General features: G+C 41.4%; 1 protein-coding gene across 8 annotated transcripts in view; it reads right to left on the bottom strand.

Annotated features, from left to right (window-relative positions):
* Positions 1 to 22213, bottom strand: part of LOC134344223 (transcriptional enhancer factor TEF-5-like) — a 322867-nt gene that overhangs the window by 90217 nt on the left and 210437 nt on the right. For 5 of the 8 annotated variants that reach the window (XM_063043663.1, XM_063043662.1, XM_063043664.1 and 2 more), the window contains 3 exons: positions 12721 to 12785; positions 5398 to 5460; positions 5249 to 5311 (listed from right to left, as the gene is read on the bottom strand). In XM_063043663.1, coding sequence (XP_062899733.1) covers positions 5249 to 5311; positions 5398 to 5460; positions 12721 to 12785 — 191 coding nt within the window. The remainder of the gene's footprint in view (positions 1 to 5248; positions 5312 to 5397; positions 5461 to 12720; positions 12786 to 22213) is intronic. The other 3 variants (XM_063043665.1, XM_063043660.1, XM_063043659.1) reach the window with 2 other exon arrangements.

Below are 22213 nucleotides of genomic sequence, written 5' to 3'. Positions count from 1 at the left end.
GGTCACAAGCCAGCAGAGGGGCAAATGACAAACAACCTCCCTAATGGCTTTGATCGCTGTGTTCACCATCATGGCTCTACAAGCAAGTGCAGGGCACAGGGGTGTCTACCAGAACTCCCCAAGCCCAAACTGTATCTAAGGTGACAAGAGACAGTGTGAGAATGCTTTGGAATGATGGATAAAGAGAACTACTGCAACTCAGAGTAGTTGGCTAATGCTTTGTGTATCATTGAATATCTATTGGATTGACATAGAGATGGTTTAAACAGTTGGAGATATAGCAGCAGAGAAATTGGAGAAATGGAGCCCCGTGACAGCTGTTTATTCCTCAGATCACTCCCTCCTCCTGAGAATTTGATCGACATGGACCATTCCTTTATATCTGTCCCAGTTAAGCAAATGTTTTCTGATACAAAGTGGAGATGGTAGAGGGAGCAGATGGGTAGAAATTGACAGCCAGCATATAATTAGAGAAACATGAACTGATAGGCTGGATCCTACATTGGTGGGAGAAGTTGGAATGCAGAGAGTGGAAGAGATTGCCATAATCTTCCAATCTTCGTTTGATAGGGCCCAGGTACCAGACGACAGGAAAGTAATGACGTGACATCTAAGTTCATGGAAAGATACAAGGACATTCACTGCAACTGCAGGCTGGGCAACTTAATCATTGGAGGAAAAAATAATTTAGAGAGGGATGAATGAATTCATTAAAGATATCTGGCACTGATGGGTTACAGACAGACCACGTATGATCAACCTATTTGTAACTTTGATGAAGCTAAAAGCTTAATGAACAGAATGCAATGAATTATAAAATATTTTTGATATGTTAGAGGTTGGTTAACAATAGCCTCACTGGACAGGTAGGTCTGCGTCAATTCAGATAAATGTTGCAAGGATATAAAACTCTAAGGTGTTTGAGACCAGACAATTGTAGACAAAACCTTCATGCTAAGACCACCTCATACAAATGTTTCTCATACATTTAAGTAGAATATTGAGAATGTGTCAATGTTAGCAAACCTGGGGAGTGGGGATTAGTGAAGCATTAAGGATGATATTTATAATCTGCAACAGGTTGGGCAGATGAAGTTTAGAAGTGCTGATGTGTGAGGTGATGTACTTCGGCAAAATACAGCATAGGCTAACAATACAGTTCTAAAGATTGTGAAGAAATGGAAGAATTTGGAGTCCGATTTAAAAAATGAACTTAACTTGTGACTGAAATTATTGAAAGAGCAATTGGTAAAGCCTATGGAATCCTGGACGTGATAAATAGTTACTGTGTGCAACGGCAGAGTAGTTAGGCTACTTTGTAAAGATCCTGTTCAGATCACAGATTTGGGGCACCTAGGAAGAATTTTTTTGTTCTGTAGTGAGGGTTAATGACCCTAGAAGCTACTGCCTGCTGAAAGTACTGGAATCAAGGACTATCAGTGATTTCTGAAGGAAGTTGTACAGGCACCAGGGCTACTGGGACAGAGGGGAAGAACGGGACTGCTGCACAGAGAGCTAGCATGACTCAATGGAGCGAGTGGCCTCTTTCTGTAGCTAACGAATCCGTGGGTCTACAATTGACTAGGTTCTCCTGTAATCACTCCTAAATGATACAAGGAGAGCGCCGTAATGAAGTTCACTCCATTTTGCGGGGGAAATGATTTTGAGTTACAGACATTTATGACCCAAATCTAATTGCCTTTTAAAGGTGGTGGTGGGCCTTGCTCTTGAACCATGGAACTCTGCATGGTGAAGTTATTTCCATAGTACTGCTAGGTGCAGAGTTCCAATTACTCCCAAATTACTCTAAATTGGAAAAATAACCAACCTCCACTTGAATAGTCTCGGGTTGCACATGGTAACGATTATTTCTGGAGCCTGGAGTCTACACCAATCTCTCGTAACAAAGTTTAAACAAAAAGTCTGTGTTTTGTGGCTCTGGTCGATTTTGTTAAATATAAATTGAATCTCATCTTCATACTTCTCCCCTCCCTCCCCTTGTACGACTAAAGGATCCCGGCTAAATAGAGTTCCCTTCTGGTGGGGTCCTGGTTCTCCTCTCCCTGTTCCCTTCCCACCATTAGCAAAGTGACCGACCACCAGGCGGAACTCTCAAAGGCCAGCTGCAAAGCTCTCCTGTCTGTGGAAACATTGCTGTGCCTGAGATTGCTGCAGTTAACTGGGAACAGTAACTTGTGGTAGCACGTAAATGAATGCAGATACAGGTCTCGGTTCTCATTCTCAAATAGGGTCTGCTGAGTTTGGGAACGATTGTGCCAAGGGACTGGGCCGATACACAGGGTACCTAGATGTACAATTGTAAGTGTAAGAAACGTAAGAAAGTGGAAGGTTGCACTAAGGGAGCAGGAGAGTGGGAAGAATCAGTCTCACTGTTTATTAATTTTGCTTAGACAACCAATCATTTAATCCACATCTTTTTCAATGCCTTCCCCGATCTCCTCATACCATTCCTTTCCCCTGAGCATTCCTCTTCTGCTTCATTCATCTTCAGGAGCAACACATTTAATTCCAAGATCACAACAATTTCCCAGAATTTTCTTTTGCTGGATACTCATTAGTCTGGATTTCCCCAGCTGAAGCGAGAATTGCTCCTTGCCAACACCTTTATAGTGTACGTTAGGTCATCCTTTCCTTTTCTCCTCTCCCTCTCCCCCCATGTAATATCAAAATGTTTCATTAATTGGGCAAGGGTCAACAGCGGTCTCTCTCTACAATCACGCGGTCACAGACAAAACCTTTAGTACAGATTCAGGTTACAAACTGGAGGTCAGACTTGTAGGAGATCTCAACACAGACCTCAGACTAGTGAGAAGGAACCAAGCAGAGAGAAGACCTATTGCAAGGGAGCTAGCTACAGGGCATGCAGGTGAACCTCTGGTAGCCTTACACCTGCAGAGTGGAGAGAGGTTAGTTTACAAAGCACAGGCAGCTGGTTAATTGGCAATTTCACTGCACACTGCCACAAAGCCAAAATTAAAGAAAAAGTCACTGTTATTAGCCAGAGAGAAGCTGAGAGCTGAATCTGAAGTATAGCAGAGTTCTGATAACACCATGGGACGTTCAAGGAAAGGATGACTGATGCAAATTTGGTTACTCATGCACTTGCAGGGAGCTGGGAGTTGATTTGATTTTGGTTAGGGTCCAGCAGATGAACCCTCCCTTCTGGGATGTTCGAAGCTCCACGCCTGTCACCAGTTCACTGAAATGGGAAGGGCAGCCACAAGATCAATTGCGTTCGTTTTGGAGAAGCGTTGCATTGGCTGTCCAGCTACTGTAGGCTTAGCACTCGGCTCTAATCAAGTAAGGATTTTCCAGCTGACAAGATTATGAGACAAGGGTCTCTGAGAACTGTGCCTTGTTCAGAATTCTTCAGTGGGTTAGCAATATCCTCCACTAAGTCATTAACTGGACTTTTCATACAGCACCCCTGCCCTGCCCGGAACGAGTAAACTAGGGGCACGTAGGTTTGCAATGGCAGTACACCGTGGACAACATTTTTTCTTGCATGTTTCTCCAGTACCTAACTCTCAGTTTGGGAACAGAAATTCTTCCCTATTTTTGGGGCTAAACTCTCCCTGAACTAGTGCTGCAGCTAGAGCAGAACCATGGGTGCTTAATAGATTGCACTGCAGCGACACATACCACGCCACTTAACTCAACTTTGCAGGGTTTATGCCTCGCACGAGCCTTCTCCAACCTTATAGGATCCCTTTCCATTGTAATGTACTTAATAAGCTTCTCTTTGAACCCATCAGTGTAATTCAGTATTATAAACATGGCAAGTTCCATATTCTAAATCCTCCTCTCTGGGTATCGTTTCTCCTGAATATACTGTATTACCAATCAATTTGTGTTTATATTCCTTAATTTTAGCCATTTCCAATGGATATTTCCTCTCTGTCCTTTTAGAACTCCCAGGTCAATCTGCGGCTTTCATCCCCAGGATGAAGAGACCAGGCCTAGGACCAACCTTATTTGCAATTGTTCCTACTTTTTTTTTCTTTCTGAGCAGATGGATCTGTCCATTTTGATTTGGGACATTGAAGGACTGGATTAGCTTGTGGCCACATAAGGACTAACAGGTTTAGCTTGGATCCATGTGTTCATCTGGCCAACTTAGTGGCTCCATTATTGTCTTTTTTTTCACTACAGTCACGTACTCCTCAGAATTTTGTTACCCTGCTACACAAATCAGTAAACTGGCCACGTTCTCATGTGATTTACACTTTACTGATCTTAAACTGATGTGATGATATGCCACAGATATACTCCTGCAGCTCAAGGTATCACCAACCTGGTTCTAAATCCTGGAGCTCCTCTGTAGCTTAATGGGGGAGAGTTGGGATATGCCTTGAGAAAGGAGGATAAATGTTTGGATATGGTCTACTTACACAAGGAAACTTTGAGGCAAATGCAGAATTTTACCCCAGTTTGCTCGAGAATGGCATTATGTTGGCTGAATCATGAAATTCCAGCTGCAATCTGCATCACCGAGACTGTGGGAGGACATTTCGTGCTCTCTTGTTAAACCTACAATCTGGTAAACTGCTTCAGATTACCCAACACCTTTAGCAGGGCCTGCATTCTCCAACGTGGAAACACGACATGATATTTAGATCAAAGCAAGACAGCTTCCGAAGCTCCAGCAGGATCTCCCCCAGAAGGGCGTGTTAAATGAGCTGGAGGGTCCTAAATGGCAGTCCACTGAGAGATCAAGGGCTTTCATTTTACTGCTGGTTGCCTGAGCAATGTCAGTTTGTGTCTCAGGAAGATGGAGAGAGCATTTAAGGCAACTTCACGGCCTGTGCCATTGAAACCATCCACGCTCCTCAAAGAGATGTCTAAAACTAGAGGACTTGGTTTCAGAGTTGGAGATAAGAGGGAGTTGAGGAAGGCCTTTTTACCCAGAGGATGGCTGTAAGTTGGAATACAGTGCCTCTATAGCTGATGCAGGCAGCCACTCTCACCAACAATGAAGAGTGAATACTTGAATTGTTTATGCAGGAAAGGTTATGGAACAAATGCTGTGACTAGTAGAGACAGGTGGGTGCTGGTTGGCATGGTTACAGTGGTTTGAAGGGCCTGTGGCTGAGTGATTCGATGAGGCATGTGGGTTGACTTCAAAGGGGAACTGGATTTGAGGGGTGGTGTTATCAGAACTCCCTAGACCTGCTGTTTTAGCCTCAGCCAGCAGCCAAACACAAGGCCAAAGCAGAGAAGCGCATACCTTTAGCTTGGACTGAATCTCACGAGCTTTCCTTCGGGCAAGAACCTGCATATGACTAGACACCTGCAGGAAAGAGCAAAGGGGAAGAAAAAGAAGAGCCTGTAACCATGGAGATGAACGTCCCCCGGATTCATGCCGGCTGCACATACCTTGATGCTTGCTTGGTACTCTCGAACTTTCTTCCTGGCTAACACCTGTATGTGACTAGACACCTATGTTGACGAGATAATTTGAAGACAAAAAACACAAATGAAAGGCAATGCTTCTGTCACTACTGTACACAGTGATTACATTATTAGTCAATTAGTTCAGGCATGCAGAGCCAGACCTTCCAACACCAGGCTCAGCCTTTCCCCATGCCCACAGAGCTCTGCAGCTGCACACAGCCATGCAATTGAAAGCCATCTTGCTTTTCCTGGCAGCCAATATCCCTCAGATTTAAAAACAAATTTTGCCTTTGTTTTGGAAAAGCAGTCTTGGGATTTGTTACTATGGCAACAAATAACAAACCTTTGATGGTAACAATCACACTCCTGCTAAAAATAAAACCAATGACCTGAAACGTTAATTCTATATCTCTTTCCCTCCACAGATGCTGCCTGACCTGCTGGATTTCACCAGCTTTCGTCTTTCGTCGAATATGAAATCCTTCTGTATTGCCTACAAGGCATGAGCACTCCTTAACAACATATTGGAAGTGATACTTATCGATTGAGAAATATTTATTGGGATTTGAATTTTTTTTAAATATTGGACATAGGTAAATGATCTGATTCAGTAACGAAGTGAGTTGTGATGAACGGCAATTGACTTGAATTATTAACTCTTCATCTCAGATGCTGTCTAACCAGCTGAGTATTTCCAGCACTCTGTGACTTAAGTCAGAGACTTGAATTTGTTTGATAAATCATAACAGGAGATTTTAACCTCAATACGACTAACCTGAACCACCATCATGTTTGTAGTTTCCTAACCAGCCATATGTCAGTGAAATAGTGATTTGAGAAGGTGCATGCTGGAGGCTTTGACCAGATGCCTGCTCGAATAAAGGATTCCATACAGATTCCCCACTCGGCGGATGAGCTGGCATAAGGTTGCAGGCTGTCTATCTGAAGTCAGCTGAGGCTGTGAGCAAGCTGTCTCTCCCAACGCCCAAAGAGCAGGATTTACTTAATCTGGGAAATCAGCTATTTCATCCTTGAAGGTCTCAGCTGACTTCATCCAACAAATGCATCAAAATAGTGCCATGCTAGTCAGACGATTGTGTGAACTCTCAACTTTTCAAAGCGACTAGTAATGGTATCTAGTATCTAACCCTACTTCCCTCTGTGAAATTATTCTCAGATAGAGCAAAGAGATTTAAAAAATAAAAAAATAAATATTTTTGCACATCAGGTAGAAATTCTTTGGAAAACACATTGGGTAGTGGAGATGGTCTGTTTGATTTCCAGAGTGGGAGATGAATGTAGGTGACTAATGACCTGCAGGAATACCTTCAACACCTGTGCTGGTGGCCCTGGGGTTTACAGAGCAGGGAAGCATTGTTGTTTTTGTCACACTAAGTAAACAGTGAGATGTCCTGCCGACAGATCCCAGAAACAATGATCCTCTTCCTCCCACTCTCGGAAGTGGATGGAATCTTACTCAGAAGACTGAGGGAGGAGTGTAAACTCCAGGAATCTGCATAACCTGATCTAATTTGGAATCTCTAACTAAGACTAGATAATTCAGTGAGATCTACCCTCTGGATCAGCATAGTTGACAGCAAGCAAAACATCTTAAGTGACTCCAAAACATGCCAAATTAATACATGTACCATCATGTACATTTATTGCATGAAATAATTCAGGCTATATGGCCCCACAAGCCTGTTCTGCTGTTCAGTGAGATCACAGTTCATCTGACTGTTGGCCTCAATTCAATAACCTTCAATTCCCCTCTGGCCCAGAAATCTATCCTAGCCTTGTATAGAATTAATGACTCAGTCCCAAGCTGTCTGAAGTTGAGCATTCTTTAGATTCACAACCTCCAGAGAGTAGAAAGTTGTCAGTCTTATGAGAACCCCTCCACCCTCAGGCTAAAATCCCTAGTTTATGGTTTCCCACCTGAGAAATATCCTCATGCTTTGAAGAGGCTGATCAGAGTCTTCTCATTATTTCATAAATGAGAATACAGGCACAGATTTCTCAGTTTTACCTCACTGGGCAATCAACTGTAGCTCGATCCACCCCAGCAAACAATCTATTAAATCTCCTCTGCACTTCCTTACAGCAAAAGGGACCAAAACAATCTACAACTCGGTCGAGTTGTAGTAACACTTCCTTACTTTTATACTCCACCTCTCTGTTACAATAAAGGCTAGCCCTCTGAACCAGGGATTCCAAACCTTTTTAATGCCCCAGACCCCTACCATTAACCGAGGGGTCTGGTGGACCCCAGGTTTGGAACTCTGGCTCTGCAGCTGTTTGCCAACTTTCTGTGACTCTTGTCCAACTCCCAGATCTCACTGAAAGCTATTCAATGCAGATGTCATCTCACTGAGTACTTCTTGGAAATGCAATATCCTCCATCCACTCATTGTCCACTCTATTTATTCCATTCTTAAATAGTGGGAGTAAACTTGCCCAAGATTATCCCTGTTATAAAAACATGCTGATTCTGCCTAATTACATTGTGAAATTCTAAGTATTCTGCTACAAATTCAGTATAACGAAATGCCTTTCCCAAATGACATATTTGACACCAACTGATTATAGCTCCTTGTCTGAAAGCTTCCTCTATTCCTGACTAATACAGTTACTTTTCCAGAAAGCTGGAAAACCCCATGCTTTCTAGAATCTGGGAAACTTTGAAAGATCACAAGGAATGCATCTACCATCACTGCAGCACTTTCTTTTAAACCCGTTTCTTCTGGGATCTGTCATTCTTTAGTCATATTCACTGTAGAGCTCGTGACTGAGTACATTTTCTCTCTCCCATTCTACCACTAATGGTATGTTTTAGCAAAGAACATATTCAATTAGATTCACAATAATTCTTTAATTGTTTGTTATTTTCTAGTCACTATTCCCATCTCAGCTTCTGAGGGACCAGCATATACTTATGTTATTCTGTTCCTTTTTGTGAACTTGTAGATAATAGAACATAGAGGAGTACAGCACAGTACAGGCCATTCAGCCCATGATCTTGTGCTAACTTTTTAACTTATTCTAAGATCAATCTAACCCTTAACTAAGATCAATCCAACCCTTCCTTCCTTCCTATAAAACTGTCCATTTTTCTTTAATCCATGTAGCTATTGAAGTTTTTTAAGTGCCCTAATGTCTTACAATCTATCTTCATATTCCTTCATAATTCACTCGCAGATACTATTTCTCCCCCTCTTCCCCAATATTTTCCAAGGTTACTGATATCTTTTCCAATCTTCAGGCCTACCAGTATTTTTCTTAAGCATTTACTTTCAATCTCAAACGATTCTTAGCTTTTGTGGACACACATGGGTTTCCTTTCACATCTTTTATCGCTCAATGATATGCATCCTTGTTGAGATAATTAAATATTTCTGTAAATACCTGCAAGTACTTATCTCCTTACTTTTCAATCCATTTTCCCCAGCCACTGTGGCTGAATCATCCATCATAACTCAATAACTCCTCTGAATTTTAACAATCCAATTATTGATTAATCTCAGCTGAGAACACCAGCCAATGCAAAATAAACTGCTCACTGACTGGTTCCACAAGCTACTCTCAGGGAACTGGCTGAAATGTGTCCTCCAAACTATCTTTGTTAATTTATTCAGCCCAATACATATGGAGATTAAAGCTGTCCATGACTATTGTATTATCTTTCTGAAAAGTCCCTAATTTCTTATTTGATACTCTGTCCAGTGATATTTCACTGTTGAGGAACCTAAAGACTAAACCTACCAATTACTTCTTTCCTTTTATCTCTGTACTGAAACTGTTTCTTACTCCTGAAGGTCTTTCTCATTTCTTTCCTAGTTACCTTTTATCTAGAGGACAGTTCCTGAATCTTGGAATATTCCTTTTTTTGAATTCAAATTATTCAAATTACTTTGGTAATTTTCCAATCATGTCTCTGGAATGGCTGTTAGATCACTGCATTTGTAACTTTGCTTCCAAATTCCACCATGCACTTAAGTTCATTTGGTCCATTTCTGATACCTCTCTCCTCTGTCTTGATCTCTGCAGACAAACTCTCTACCGACACCTTTATAAACCTATTGACTCCCACAGCTAAGTTGATTCCACCCTGTCTCCTATAAAAATGCTATTCCCTTTTCTCAGTACCTTCATCTCTGCCATATCTGTTTCCAGGATGAGGCTTTCCTCTCCAGGACATGAGAGAGGTCCTCCTTCTTCAAAGAAGAGGCTATCCCTTTCTCCGCCTGCATCTCCTCCATTTCCTAGACATCCGTGCTCACCCCATTTTCCTGCTGCCTTAACAGGGATAGAGCTCCTCTTGTCTTCACCTGCCACCGCCATGAGCCCCCACATCCAACGTATCATTCTGCGCCACTTCTGTCTTCTTCAACAGGATCCTATCATCAAACATCTTTACCTCCCCACTCACTCTCTGCTTCCCACAGGGACTGCTCCACTGAGATTCCCTTGTCCATTCATCTCTTCCCAGTAATCTCCCTCCTGGCACATTTCCATGCAAGTGACAGAAATGCTACACATGCCCATTCACCTCCTCCCTCACCTCCACTCAAGTCCCCAGTCCTTCCAAGTGAGGGAGGAAGTGAATGGGCAGGTACAGTATTTCACTTGCGATTCTGTGGGAGTCATCTTCTGTATCTCCTGCTCCCAATCCAGCCTCCTCTACATTGGTGAGACCTGACGTATATTGGTGGACCACTTTGTCGAGCACCTCCGCTCCATTCACAAAAAATCAGAATTTGCCAGTGGCCAGCCATTTCAATTCTTATTCCCATTCCTGTTCCAACATGCCGGTCTACGGCTTCCTCTTCTGCCACCATGAAGCCACTCTCAGGTTGTGGAGCATCACATCATTCCACCTAGGGAGCCTCCAACCTGATGGCACGGACATTGATTTCTCCTTCTGTTTTTTTTTCTCTCTCCCCCCTTTCCTCTTTTTATATTCCCCACTCTGGTCTCTTACCTTGTCTCCTCACTCGCTTATCACCACCACCTGGTGACCCTCCTTCTTGTTCTCCTGTGGTCCACTCTCCTCTCCTATCAGATTAATTTTTCTCTGGTCCTTTACCCTTTCCACCTATCATCTCACAGCTTCTTATTTCATCAACCCCTTCCCCAACCATCAGGCTTGACCTATCACCTTCTAGCTTGTCCTCCTTCACTTTCCCCCCACCAACGTTTTTTTAAATTCTGGCACGCTTCCCCCTTCCTTTCCAGTCCTGAAGAAGGGTCTTGGCCTGAAACGTCGACTGTTCACTCTTTTCCATAGATGCTGCCTGATCTACTGAGTTCCTCCAGCATTTTGTGTGTATTGCTCTGGATTTCCAGCATCTGCAGAATCTCTTGTATTTATGACTGGTCACTATTTGTGCCTGCAGTTCATGACATATGATTTATTCAGTTGGAGCCTTTAGCTTTGTCTTCATAACATTTACCTGGTTGGTTGTGGGTGCTGATGCACACTTTTTAAATGAGTCATAAGGCAGGGAGAAAAGTTCCTTCAGCCCATCTAAGCTCATCCTATTTGCGTGTGCTTGGCCCATGTTCCTTGTACACATTTCCCGTCATGCTTAACATGATCTATTTCACCACACTGTTGCCTTATTTTGTCTCTTTAATGCTCACCCTGAGCGCCATCCCTACTCTGGAATGGGCAATGAGCTACAGGGATATCTCTGGGATACCATCAGAATAAAAGCAGCTTTTTGAAATGGTAGCTTTCTGTACTGAAGCATTTTCACCATTTGTAAGAGCAGGAGTGTACCATTTAACCCCTGAATGCCTTTCAACTCTTAGATTAGATGGCACCTGTCTGCTTTGGCTCCTTATACTTCCCTCAGTATAAATACCTTCAACTAGAAAAGTCTTGCTCAACTGTTGGATAGGGCTGTGGTGATGAACAAGTTCATCCTGATGTCAGCCCTCAGGAGCCCAGTCCCAACTTTATGTTCCTTGTTCTGAACTCCCTTCACTAAAATAATAACTTCCTTCCATAGCAAATCCTCAGAACAACACATTGCTGTGAGGTTTTGAACATGGCGCTCAAATGGGGTCCTTGAAGACAGTCGTTCCCTAGCCAACAATTTGCCTTCTTGTCCATTGTTTTAACTTTCGGTCAGTCTGAGTTTTTAGCTCCGCATGTTGTTTGCATTGGCCATCCTTGTGTGTTGGCAGTACACCACAAACAAGCATTCCTAAACATTCAGGCTGACCGTCGGCCCTGTCTGATAGCTACAGTGATCCTATCTTGACTACTAAGGCCCGCACTATTTGGCACCAGTTAGCAACATCACACAGACTTTTAGTTTTAAAAAGGTGGACAATGTTCTAAGTTTAGGGTTACAGTTTGACAGATGTTGTTTTGCACTCTCTGGCTCAACCTGGGGTTTCTGCCTGAAACTTTTATGCTTCCGATCAGCAGGAATCCATTGCCCTGCTTGGGGTCTCTGTTAATTAAATTTGTTTTGGGAGTGAGGGCAGTAAAATTTGGACAAACCTTCCATCCCATCCGTTCAGCTTGGAATGACAGTTTGATCTATTATAAAAGATTTTTTTTTTGTGTTGTGCATGTGGCCAAGTGATTAAGGCGTTCGTCTAGTGATTTGAAGGTCGCTAGTTCGAGCCTCAGCTGTGGCAGCGTGTTTGTGCCCTTGAGCAAGGCACTTAAGCACACATTGCTCTAGTATCTGTGCGAGGAGTGGCGCCCCACACAGACTTCCAATCTGCGCCTTGTAAGGCGTGAAGATGCCCGACGCAGGCCTCTCATGGTCTAAGTTGATGTTCCCCCCTTCCCCTTTCTTTCTTTAATAAAATAATATTTTAGGTGCCTGCTTTCAGCATCCTAACATAGTTTTGTTCATCGAGAGGACAAGATCATTACTGAGAAGTCAGCATTATCCTCCATCTCTGATTCTAGCCCACACTCAGTGGCTGATTTTCAGTCCACTGCTCTTCACACTGCTGAGCCCAGTGTCTAACCTCGTCACAACCAAGATTGCGAAAGATGTTAGTGATTACTCTTTACCACTAGTTTTCCTTTGTAATTCCAGAATTATTTCACTACTGGAATTAACTTACTTTCTCTACCAGCTGCCATGGCAGTAGCCCAGGCCTCTGGGTACTAGCCCAGGACCAAAACTTGAATGGTTGCCATTTCTCTCTTATTGCATGCCCACCATGCTGCCCCAACACCCATTCACTGTGCCAGCCTTCACAAAGCAGCAGCCAGGTTTCAGCTCAAGCCCCCCGCTCCCGCCCAAAAGCAAAGCTTCCCCTGGTTAGTGTTACCTGCTTCCTTGTGCGTGTTTTGCCGGTCCGAAGCTTGATATATCTTGCTATCAATTCATTGCGGCCTGTCAGAATTCAAAGGACATCAGAAGTCAAATCCTTCTGTTCGATTGAACACAAACTATAACAAAGAGCAGAAATGCCCAGATTCAATCTAAGTGGCTAGACTTATGGGAATATTTCTGTTGGCTTGAGTGATGGAAAGTCAGCTGCTGCTGTTGACTGTGCAGATGTTTACATTGAACATTGTGTCTTTATTGCAAGGATAGGATCGAGAGCAGCAAAATATCAAGGTGGCGTCCTTCGTTAAGGACCCTGTCACCCAGGACATGCCCTCTTCTCATTGTTACCATCAGGGAGGAGGTACAGGAGCCTGAATGCTTCAGGAACAGCTTCTTCCCCTCTGCCATCTGATTTCTGAATGAACATTGAACTCATGAACACTACCTACTTCTTTTTTTTAATATTTTATTTAATTTTTTAAAGAAGAAATATAAGAACTCAATTAATACAACAATTAATACATATTGAAAAACAATAATTCAAATACATTAATAAGACAGAGAGAAAAAAACCCACCTATCTCAACACTATCTCCCTTCATTAGAAAAAAGGAGGGAAAAAGAAAAAAACATAAAGGACAGAGGAAAGAAAGGAGAGAAGAAAAAAGAAAAGAGAAAAAAAAGAAAAAGAAGAGTAGGCATCCAGCTCTCAGAGTCAGTTTAAAATACAAATTAAAGAAACTAGATTATAATAAGGGATATATTAATTTTAAAAATTAAAATAAATTAATTAAACAATCTGGGCATTTAAGTAATGCAAATATGGTTGCCAAATCTCAATGAGCATAGCGTATCCATTCCTAAGGGTGTAAGTAATCTTCTCAAGGGGTACACAACTTTGCATTTCTTTATTCCAACGATCAATATGTACAAGGGAATCGGATTTCCACGTTACCGCTATGCATTTCCTGGCCACTGACAACACCATTTTAATAAATTTGGATTTGTTCCTGGGGAGATTAACTTTCAAAACTGCTAAGTTCCCCAGAAGAAACAATTCTGGGTCTAGAGGGAAATCCATCCCCAGAATCTTCTTAGACCCATAAATTGTTAATTTTTTCCCAGATATAAATGATATGTCTCAGTGGAGGATTGTTTGTTTACTTTTTAATTAATTTAGAGTCCCATTTATATATAAATTCTTCTGCCATCTCTCCTCCTACCATATGTAAGCCAACTGTAACCCAAGGAATAGTTGTCTCATCAAAAAAAAGAAACAATAAAACGTACTTGTGCAGCGAAATAATATTTTTTAAAATCTGGTCATTTTAACCCTCCCAATTTATAGTCCCAGGTCAAATTTTCCATGGAGATTCTAGATATTTTACCCGACCATAAAAATAAACGAATATGTCCATTGAGAATCTTTTAAAAAATTATAGGGTAATGGGGTAGGTAAAGACTGAAAAAAATACTGAAGTCTTGACATTATCTTCATTTTTATGCAGTTTACCATGCCCATCAGTGTGATGGGAAGGTTTATCCACCTACGTAGGTCCTCCTCGACATTCTGCAGCAAGGGGAGATAATTAAGCTTATAAAGGTCATCCAAATTACGATTAAACTTAATCCCCAGGTATTTCATGTTGAATTTAACCCATCTAAACTGAGTGCCATATTGATATTGGGCATAGTCTCCTCTACCTAAAGGAAAAATTTCACTTTTATTCCAATTTATTTTATATCCCGAGACTATACCATAATTGTCCAGCAAGGCCCCAAGTCTTACCAAAGAGCCTGCCGGCTCAGCCAAATATACTAAAATGTCATCAGCAAATAAATTAATTTTATATTCTTCCTGGGCCACTTTAAACCCCTTTATGTCCGGATCCCGTCTAACAGCCTCAGCCAATGGCTGCATTGCCAGAACAAATAGAGCTGGAGATAGTGGGCAACTTTGTCTACTGGATCTATGTAGAGAGAAAACTGGTGAAATCTGCCCATTTGTAATTACTTTGGCCTTAGATTGATGGTAAAGTGCTTTTATCCAATTTATGAATATTTGGCCTAGACCAAATTTTTCCAATGTTTTAAATAAAAAATCCCATTCCAGTCTATCAAAGGCCTTTTCAGCATCTAAAGCCACTGCTATAGTCGGGTCCACCTTCGTCCTAGCTAAATGTAATATAGTCAACAGTCTGCCAATATTATCAGATAATTGTCTATTTTTAATAAATCCTGTTTGATCGGATTTAATCAATTTTGGCAGATATCGAGCTAGTCTATTAGCCAATGCCTTTGCTATAATTTATAGTCCACATTTAAAAGTGAGATAGGCCTATAAGATGCTAGTTTTAGTGGATCCTTATCCTTCTTAAGAATTAAAGTAATAATTGCTGTTGAAAAAGATTCCGGTAGAGTATGGGTCTCCTCAGCCTGAGTTACAACCCTCATAAAAAGGGGCATTAATTGATCCTTAAATTCTCTATAAAATTCAGGGGGAAAACCGTCATCTCCCAGTGATTTATTAGCCTGTAATAAGCCTAGGGCTCTTTCAATTTCATCCCTAAAAAAAGGGGCATTCAATTCTTCCTGATCTTGTTGACTCAATTTGGGAAGTTGTGAATTGGACAAGAAATCATCAATTTTCAGTGAGTCACCCACTGTTTCTGATTTATATAGTTCCAATAGAACTGCTTAAAAGTATCATTTATTTCTTTTGGCTTATATGAAATCTTACCTTCCCCTGTCTGAATTGCATTTATTGTTCTAGAGGTTTCTTCCACCCTCAATTGCTAAGATAGTACTTTATGAGTTCTCTCTCCTAATTCATAATATTGTTGTTTTGATTTTAGTATCATTTTTTCTATTCTGTAGGTTTGTTTTGTGTTACACTCTAATTTTTTATAATTTTCTTCTGTTGTTAAATTCTGACAATCTTTTTCTAATTGTTATTTCTTTCTCCAATTCATTTAATTGTTATATATTTATTTTTTATACCTTTAACGTATCCAATTATCTGTCCTCTTAAGTATACTTTTAATGTGTCCCATAAGAAATTATTAGCAGTAGAGGGTGAGTTCGTCTCACAGAACAATTCTATTTGAGCTCGAATAAAACTGCAAAACTCTGGTCTTTTCAACAGCAAAGGATTAAAACACCATCTATATAATGTTTTTTGTTTATCAGGCATTTCAGTTGATAAAATTAAAGGTGAATGGTCCGATAGTAGTCTAGCAGCATATTCTGTTTCAATGATCCTACTTTCTAATTTAGCTGATATTAGAAGTCAGTCAGTTCTAGAGTAGGAATCATATTGCTTTGAATAGAAAGAGTAGTCTCTTTCCCTTGGATGCTGCAATCTCCAAGCATCTATTATATTCAAGTCCTTCATGAAGGCCAGGGTGGTTGTTGCTGCCCTGACCTTCACGACTTTTTTAACTATCTATCTAAAATTGGATCCAGACAAAAATTGAAATCCCCTCCAATTAAGATATTTTCATATCCTTGAGCAACTTCCAAAAAAATATTTTGGATAAATTTCTTGTTGTCATAATTGGGGGCATATAATTCAAAAGTGTCCAGGATTCTGAATATATTTGACAATTGACCATAAGAAATCTCCTGGCCGAATCTATGATAGTACCCTCCACCCTCACTGGCAAATTCTTCCCTATCAATACTGCCACTCCTCTGGCTTTAGAATTAAAGCAGGACGCTATTACTTGACCAACCCATCCTCTCTTTAATTTGTTATGTTCTGTCACTATAAGATGAGTTTCTTGAAGAAAGGTAATATCAATATGATTTTTTTTTAAGATATGCCAGGACCGTTTTCCTTTTTATCGGTCCATTTATCCCATTAACATTAAGAATCAAAAATTTAATTGCTCTATTCATAGTTAAAAGATCTTATTACTTGATAAACCCTGCCCACAAGAAAGTATAAATTAATCCCACTTCTTTGAGTGACTCTGAGATATTTGGTGCCATTCTCAATAGAGTATAGAAAATAGAAAGGAAACCAAAGAGGAAAGAAAATAAAAGAAAAAAAAGAAAAGGAAAGGGAGAAAAACCCTCCCAACTGGCGCTCCAAGTCCACAGCGCCTTAACCCCTCTTACTGTGGGGTCTGATAAACATCGCACTGAAGATGGACATTCTTTAACATATAACATAATTAATCTTTTTAAAAAAGAGATGAAAAATTATCCACTCCCCCAATAACTCTGTAAAAATAAATTAAACATCTGTAAAATAAATTATATTCCACACCCATTATTACTAAATATCTAACATAATCTATAATATTGAAAGCAAATATCATTAATATAGCAATATATCCAAATAAAGAATAGTATTCAAAGAAACTTACTAAATATAACCCAAAATACTGTAACTTAATACATATCCAGCATACCAAAAATTAAACATATCAAAAGATGACATCTATATAATCAAAACTATTCATACTAGTTATAACAAAATTAGATGAACTATATAGTTCCTAAGTAGTATAATTCAAAAAGACCATCCATAATCAATATTTTAAATCGTAATAGTCTTCATCCATAATCATATAGATTCGAAGTTCAAGATTATAATGTTGTTAAAATTAATCTATATTAATAAAGAAAATCAAACAATTTTCTTCATATATTTTGTTCAAGATACATCTTTCTAGGCCTCTTGTTCCAGAAGAATACTCTGAATCACAATGTCTCAGATATTTTTTGAATAAGGTTTATCCCCTCCTGGGGGCTAGTAAAAAATTTCCTCCCTCCATCCGACAGAGTAATTCTCAGCTTTGCTGAATATAATAAAGAATATTGAAGACCTTTATTCTTTAATAACCTCCCTGTTAAGTCAAAGTCCTTCTTTTTTCTTAACAAGGCCACACTAATATCTGGAAAGAAGAATATCTTTCCCCCTTCAAACTCGAGTAGGCCATTTCTCTCTCTGGCCTCTATTGCAACAGCTCGTAATACTTTTTGTTTATCTTCAAAAAGCGTATAAGTATACAGCGTGGCCTTTGCTCTGGAAGTGGTCGGGGGATTAAAGTCCTGTGGGCCCTTTCTATGATTAATTCGTTGTCAAAATGCTTTCCCCCCAGAACTTTGGGGATCCATTCTTGAAAGAAAGTTACTGCATCTCTTCCTTCCAATCCCTCTTTTAAACACACTATTTTGATATTATTTCTTCTGCTATAGTTTTCAAGGGAGTCCAGTTTATCCATTATTTTTACTTTCTCAGTCCTCCAGGAATTGTTTTCTTTTTCCAGACTTTGTAATCTATTCACAACATCCTTCGTATTATTTTCTAAATCCTGGGTTCACAAATTTAAAGATTCCAAAGTCTGCTTTATTTCCTTAGATTCTTGCATGATGAGGTCTAAATGACTCTCAAATTTGTCCATCCTACCAGTTAAAGTCTGGACTGCATCGGCCAACCCATGAATCGCGGCCACGAGGCCACCCCGCCGCACCGCCACCATCCTCAGACCCTCTGCAGGCTCAGAGGAATGAACCGACGAGCAGGCCCCATCACCATTGCTCCCGCGTCCCTCAACTCCAGACGCTCGCAGGAGTGCAGGGCCGGGCAGTGATAGCGCCAGTAGGATTTCCACCATTTTTCCTTTTAACCATTGCTTTTATTGAGATTATATGAGAGCCTTATAAACAGGTTGTGAAGAAGTTTTTGTAGGAGTTATTCAGGGATGGGCCCGAGCAATGGCACGACATCACGTGACCCCCAACACTACCCATTTCTTACTGTAACTCACAGTTTTATGAATTGCAAAGTACAGGTGCTGCATAACAACTAATTTCATGACACGCCGGTGATAAGAAGCCTGATTCTGAAAGATGATGTGGACCTTCACTAAAAAAAAAGTGTCTGGTTCTCTCTCTGACCTTCTGGAGAGATCTATTTCATTGTGATGACTCTGTGGAATACTGCAATTTGGCCTATTTGTCTTGCCAGTCCGATCTGGGATTGACTTAGACATCATGCAGTTGATATTACTACAAGCTTTCAGCTAAGCCATGTAGGTTGACTCCTACTGGTCTCCCGAAAGGTATTTTCTCTGAGAGATGTCGCTGTGTAGAACAGGAAGCACAGACAGTAACACTGGAGAGGTGCAAGGTTCTCGGACAAACTGCTGCTTCTAAAGCACAATAGGGACCAAAATTCCAACTACCCTGACCTTGCTGCAGAGGAAAATAAGACAAAATCAATTTGCCAATGTGAAGTTTAGAAAGGGGCTAAAGGTGTAACGGGAAAAAATAAAAACGGATTTTCAAACGCATGACACTGCTGCACCACCTACTTAGCTTCAATGCATACAGATTTAGGATTCTTCTGTGAGGAGCATCTTTCCGCTCTGATCAGCTACGCTGGCAGCTTTCTGTGCTCGGTGGTTTTATTACTTTCTAGACTGTACCACAAGCTCTGACTCAAACTGCAGCAGCTGCACTAGGAGACACTGGAACCTCAGGCGGTCTGTACCGCACGCAAATGATTCCCAGTCAAGAGAATGGGGAACACACAGCCCCCTCAGTGCTCACCGTGGCACAAGATTACCTTCAGCATCGATAATGTGATTTGTGCAACACAGCCAAAAGTGAACAATTCTACTTATTTCTGGAGCTAAATTATTATTATTTTTACTTTTATTTAGAGATACACTGCAGAATAGGCCTCTCCACCCAGCAATCCCCAGTTTAGCCCTCGCCTAATTGCGGGACAATTTGCAATATCCAATTAACCTGCCATCCAGTATGCCTTTGGACTGTGGGAGAAACCGAGCCCCCAGAGGAAACACATGAATACAAGCTCCTTACAGACAGCGGTGGGAATTGAACCCAGGTCGCTGGTACTGTAAAGTGTTGTGCTAACCACGGAGCTACTGTGTGCTCTCAGGTACGTGACCTGGAAGGGTACAGCACTGTATGCAAGGCACCTCGCAGTAATGGAGCTGTGATCTGAGGGAACAACTTTTATGACTCAGCCAGTCCTCCTGTCAGTTTAACTGCTTTGCACATTCAAGAAGGTAATTATCTGAGCTGCAGAAATGTCAAATCCAAAGGCATCCTTGCGAACGTTATCACTTTCATCGAGGTTAGAACATTTAAACCTAATTCTATCAGCAATTGCAGGTGCTCTTCTCAATGCAGTACTACTTTAATCACCTGGACACGCGTCACTCCTTCATATCCCATCTTATTTTTTCAGGAGAGAACAGGAGAGTTCTGATGCTTATCACATATACAGTACCTTCTGTTTACCTTGCTACACAGCACAATAAAACATTTTAAATTGCTTCAGGAAGTCTCCTGGCTGTGAAAAGCTTTGACAACTGCACTGTTCTGCTATAGAAGCTGGAAAATCCAAAATTGCAAAGTTTTGGGAGTGCCCCTCACTTCACTGCATTCCTGAAATTCCTCCAAATTTAGCCAAATGCAGACTCCCAATAAATCTGCTTAAAAGTAAACTCTAGGAGAATCTTTAACCGTCTCCAATGAGAGCAGTGGGTCGTTTGAAGCTTTCTCTCATGCATTGTTGGGTTAGACTTCTCAAGAATAGGAGCAAATGCCTCCGCCTTCCTGGGATAGACTTACGTAAAATAAGTAGATGCACAAAGGTTTGATGTAGAATTATTTCTGAATGTTTCTCTTTTTATTTATATACGTGTATATATACGTATTTTGGAGACTGGACATCACTGGCAAGGATGGCATTCTTTGCCCGTCCCTAGTTCCTCTTGAGAAGTTGTGCCCTTTAACCACTGAGGCCCTTCTGGTGCAGGAAATCCCACAGTGCTGTAGGTCCCGGGAGTTCCTCAGTTTAGATCGCAAGTGCATCATTTCCACAATGATACACTTCCAAGGTCGGACAATGTGTAATTTGGAGGGAAACCCACCAGCTGTGGTGTCCCCATGAACCTTGTCCACCCTGGTGCTGAGATCATGGGCTTGACTGGTTTTGGTCAAGTAGTGTAGGTGTTAAACTGTGGTGCAGTTAGTCAGTGGCATGTCTTGTATCTACTGAGCACTGCCAGTATATTGATATCCGCTTGGTCTATCATTTCTCCCCATGAAACACCATAATCCGAGTTCAACCACAGAACAACATCTGTCTATCCTTTATCTGCAAAATCACATGGCTTGCCGAATCACAATCCCACAGGGCAGCACAGTGGTACACCTCGCAAAAAAGCCGATTCACAGCACTGACAACCCAGGTTCGACACCAACCTCGGTCGCTGTCAGAATCAGGGTTAATAATACCACTGACACAGGTCGTGAAATTTGTTATCTTTGCAGCAGCCGTACATTGCAATACATGATAATAAAAACGGGATTACAGTCAGTATATAAATGTATTATATATGTTAAATTAAATATATAGTAAATAATGAGAAAAAAAAGTAGTGAGGCAGTGTCCATTCAGAAATCAGATGGCAGAGGGGAAAAAGCTGTTCCTTCAGGCTCCTGTACCCCCTCCCTGATGGTAGCAATGAGAAGAGGGCATGTCCTGGGTGACTGGGGCCCTTAATGATGGGTGCCACCTTTTTGAGGCACCACTCCTTGAAGATTTCCTAGTGCCCATGATGGAGATGACTGAGCTCACAACTCTCTGCAGTCGCACACTCTTCCTGTGAACACGTGGACTTCCTCCCACCTCCCAGCAACGTGCCAGTTGGTAAGTTCACTGTCCACTGTAGTAACCCCCAGTGTCAGTAGATGGTAGGAGGATTAGTGGAGGAATGATTGGCACATGAGAAAGAATTGATTACAGGGAATTAAGTGGATAATGGGATTGGGAGGCAATATACTTAATGAACATGATGGCTTCCTCTGACTTTCTAAGAAAATTTGAGAACCTTCCCCAGCTGAAATACACAAACTCATTTAATTCTCACAGCCCCATTCCATATCATCTTTGTAACCACCAGTCTCAGGGTTTAATAATATGAGGGACATGAATGGGCTTTTCCCCAGGTTTGAAGAGTCCAAAACTGGTTCTCCACAGGGTTGGGGTGAGGGGTAAGAATTAACAGAGACTCTGAGGTTGGGGTCTACATGGAACGAGCTGCCATGGGAAACCACTGAGAAAGGTATAAAAGCAGTATGCATGAAGCACTTGGATCGGTACATGGAGGGGCAGAGCTTGGAGGGATATGGGCCAGATACAGGCAACGGGAACCAGCAAGGTGGGCATGGACTGATGGGCCAAATGGCCTGTATCTATGCCTTGTGACTCCTGTATCTCAGCACCTTCCTGTACTCTCCCTTTGCTAGGTGTCCCCTCCACAGATTCAGTAAAACAGCCAGCAGAATCAAAGACCCCAGACATTCTCTCTTCTCTCCTCTCCCAGAAGATACAAAAGCCTGAAAGCACGTACCACCAGCCTCAAGGATAGCTTCTACCCCACTGTCAGAAGGCTGCTGAATAGCTCCCTGGTACGATAAGCTGGGCTCTTGGCCGCACA

This window comes from Mobula hypostoma, chromosome 3 (assembly GCF_963921235.1).
Source record: "Mobula hypostoma chromosome 3, sMobHyp1.1, whole genome shotgun sequence".
Classification (NCBI taxonomy): domain Eukaryota; kingdom Metazoa; phylum Chordata; class Chondrichthyes; order Myliobatiformes; family Myliobatidae; genus Mobula; species Mobula hypostoma.
The sequence above is the reverse complement of the archived record's forward strand: the minus strand, read 5'-3'. Positions and strand labels throughout refer to the sequence as shown.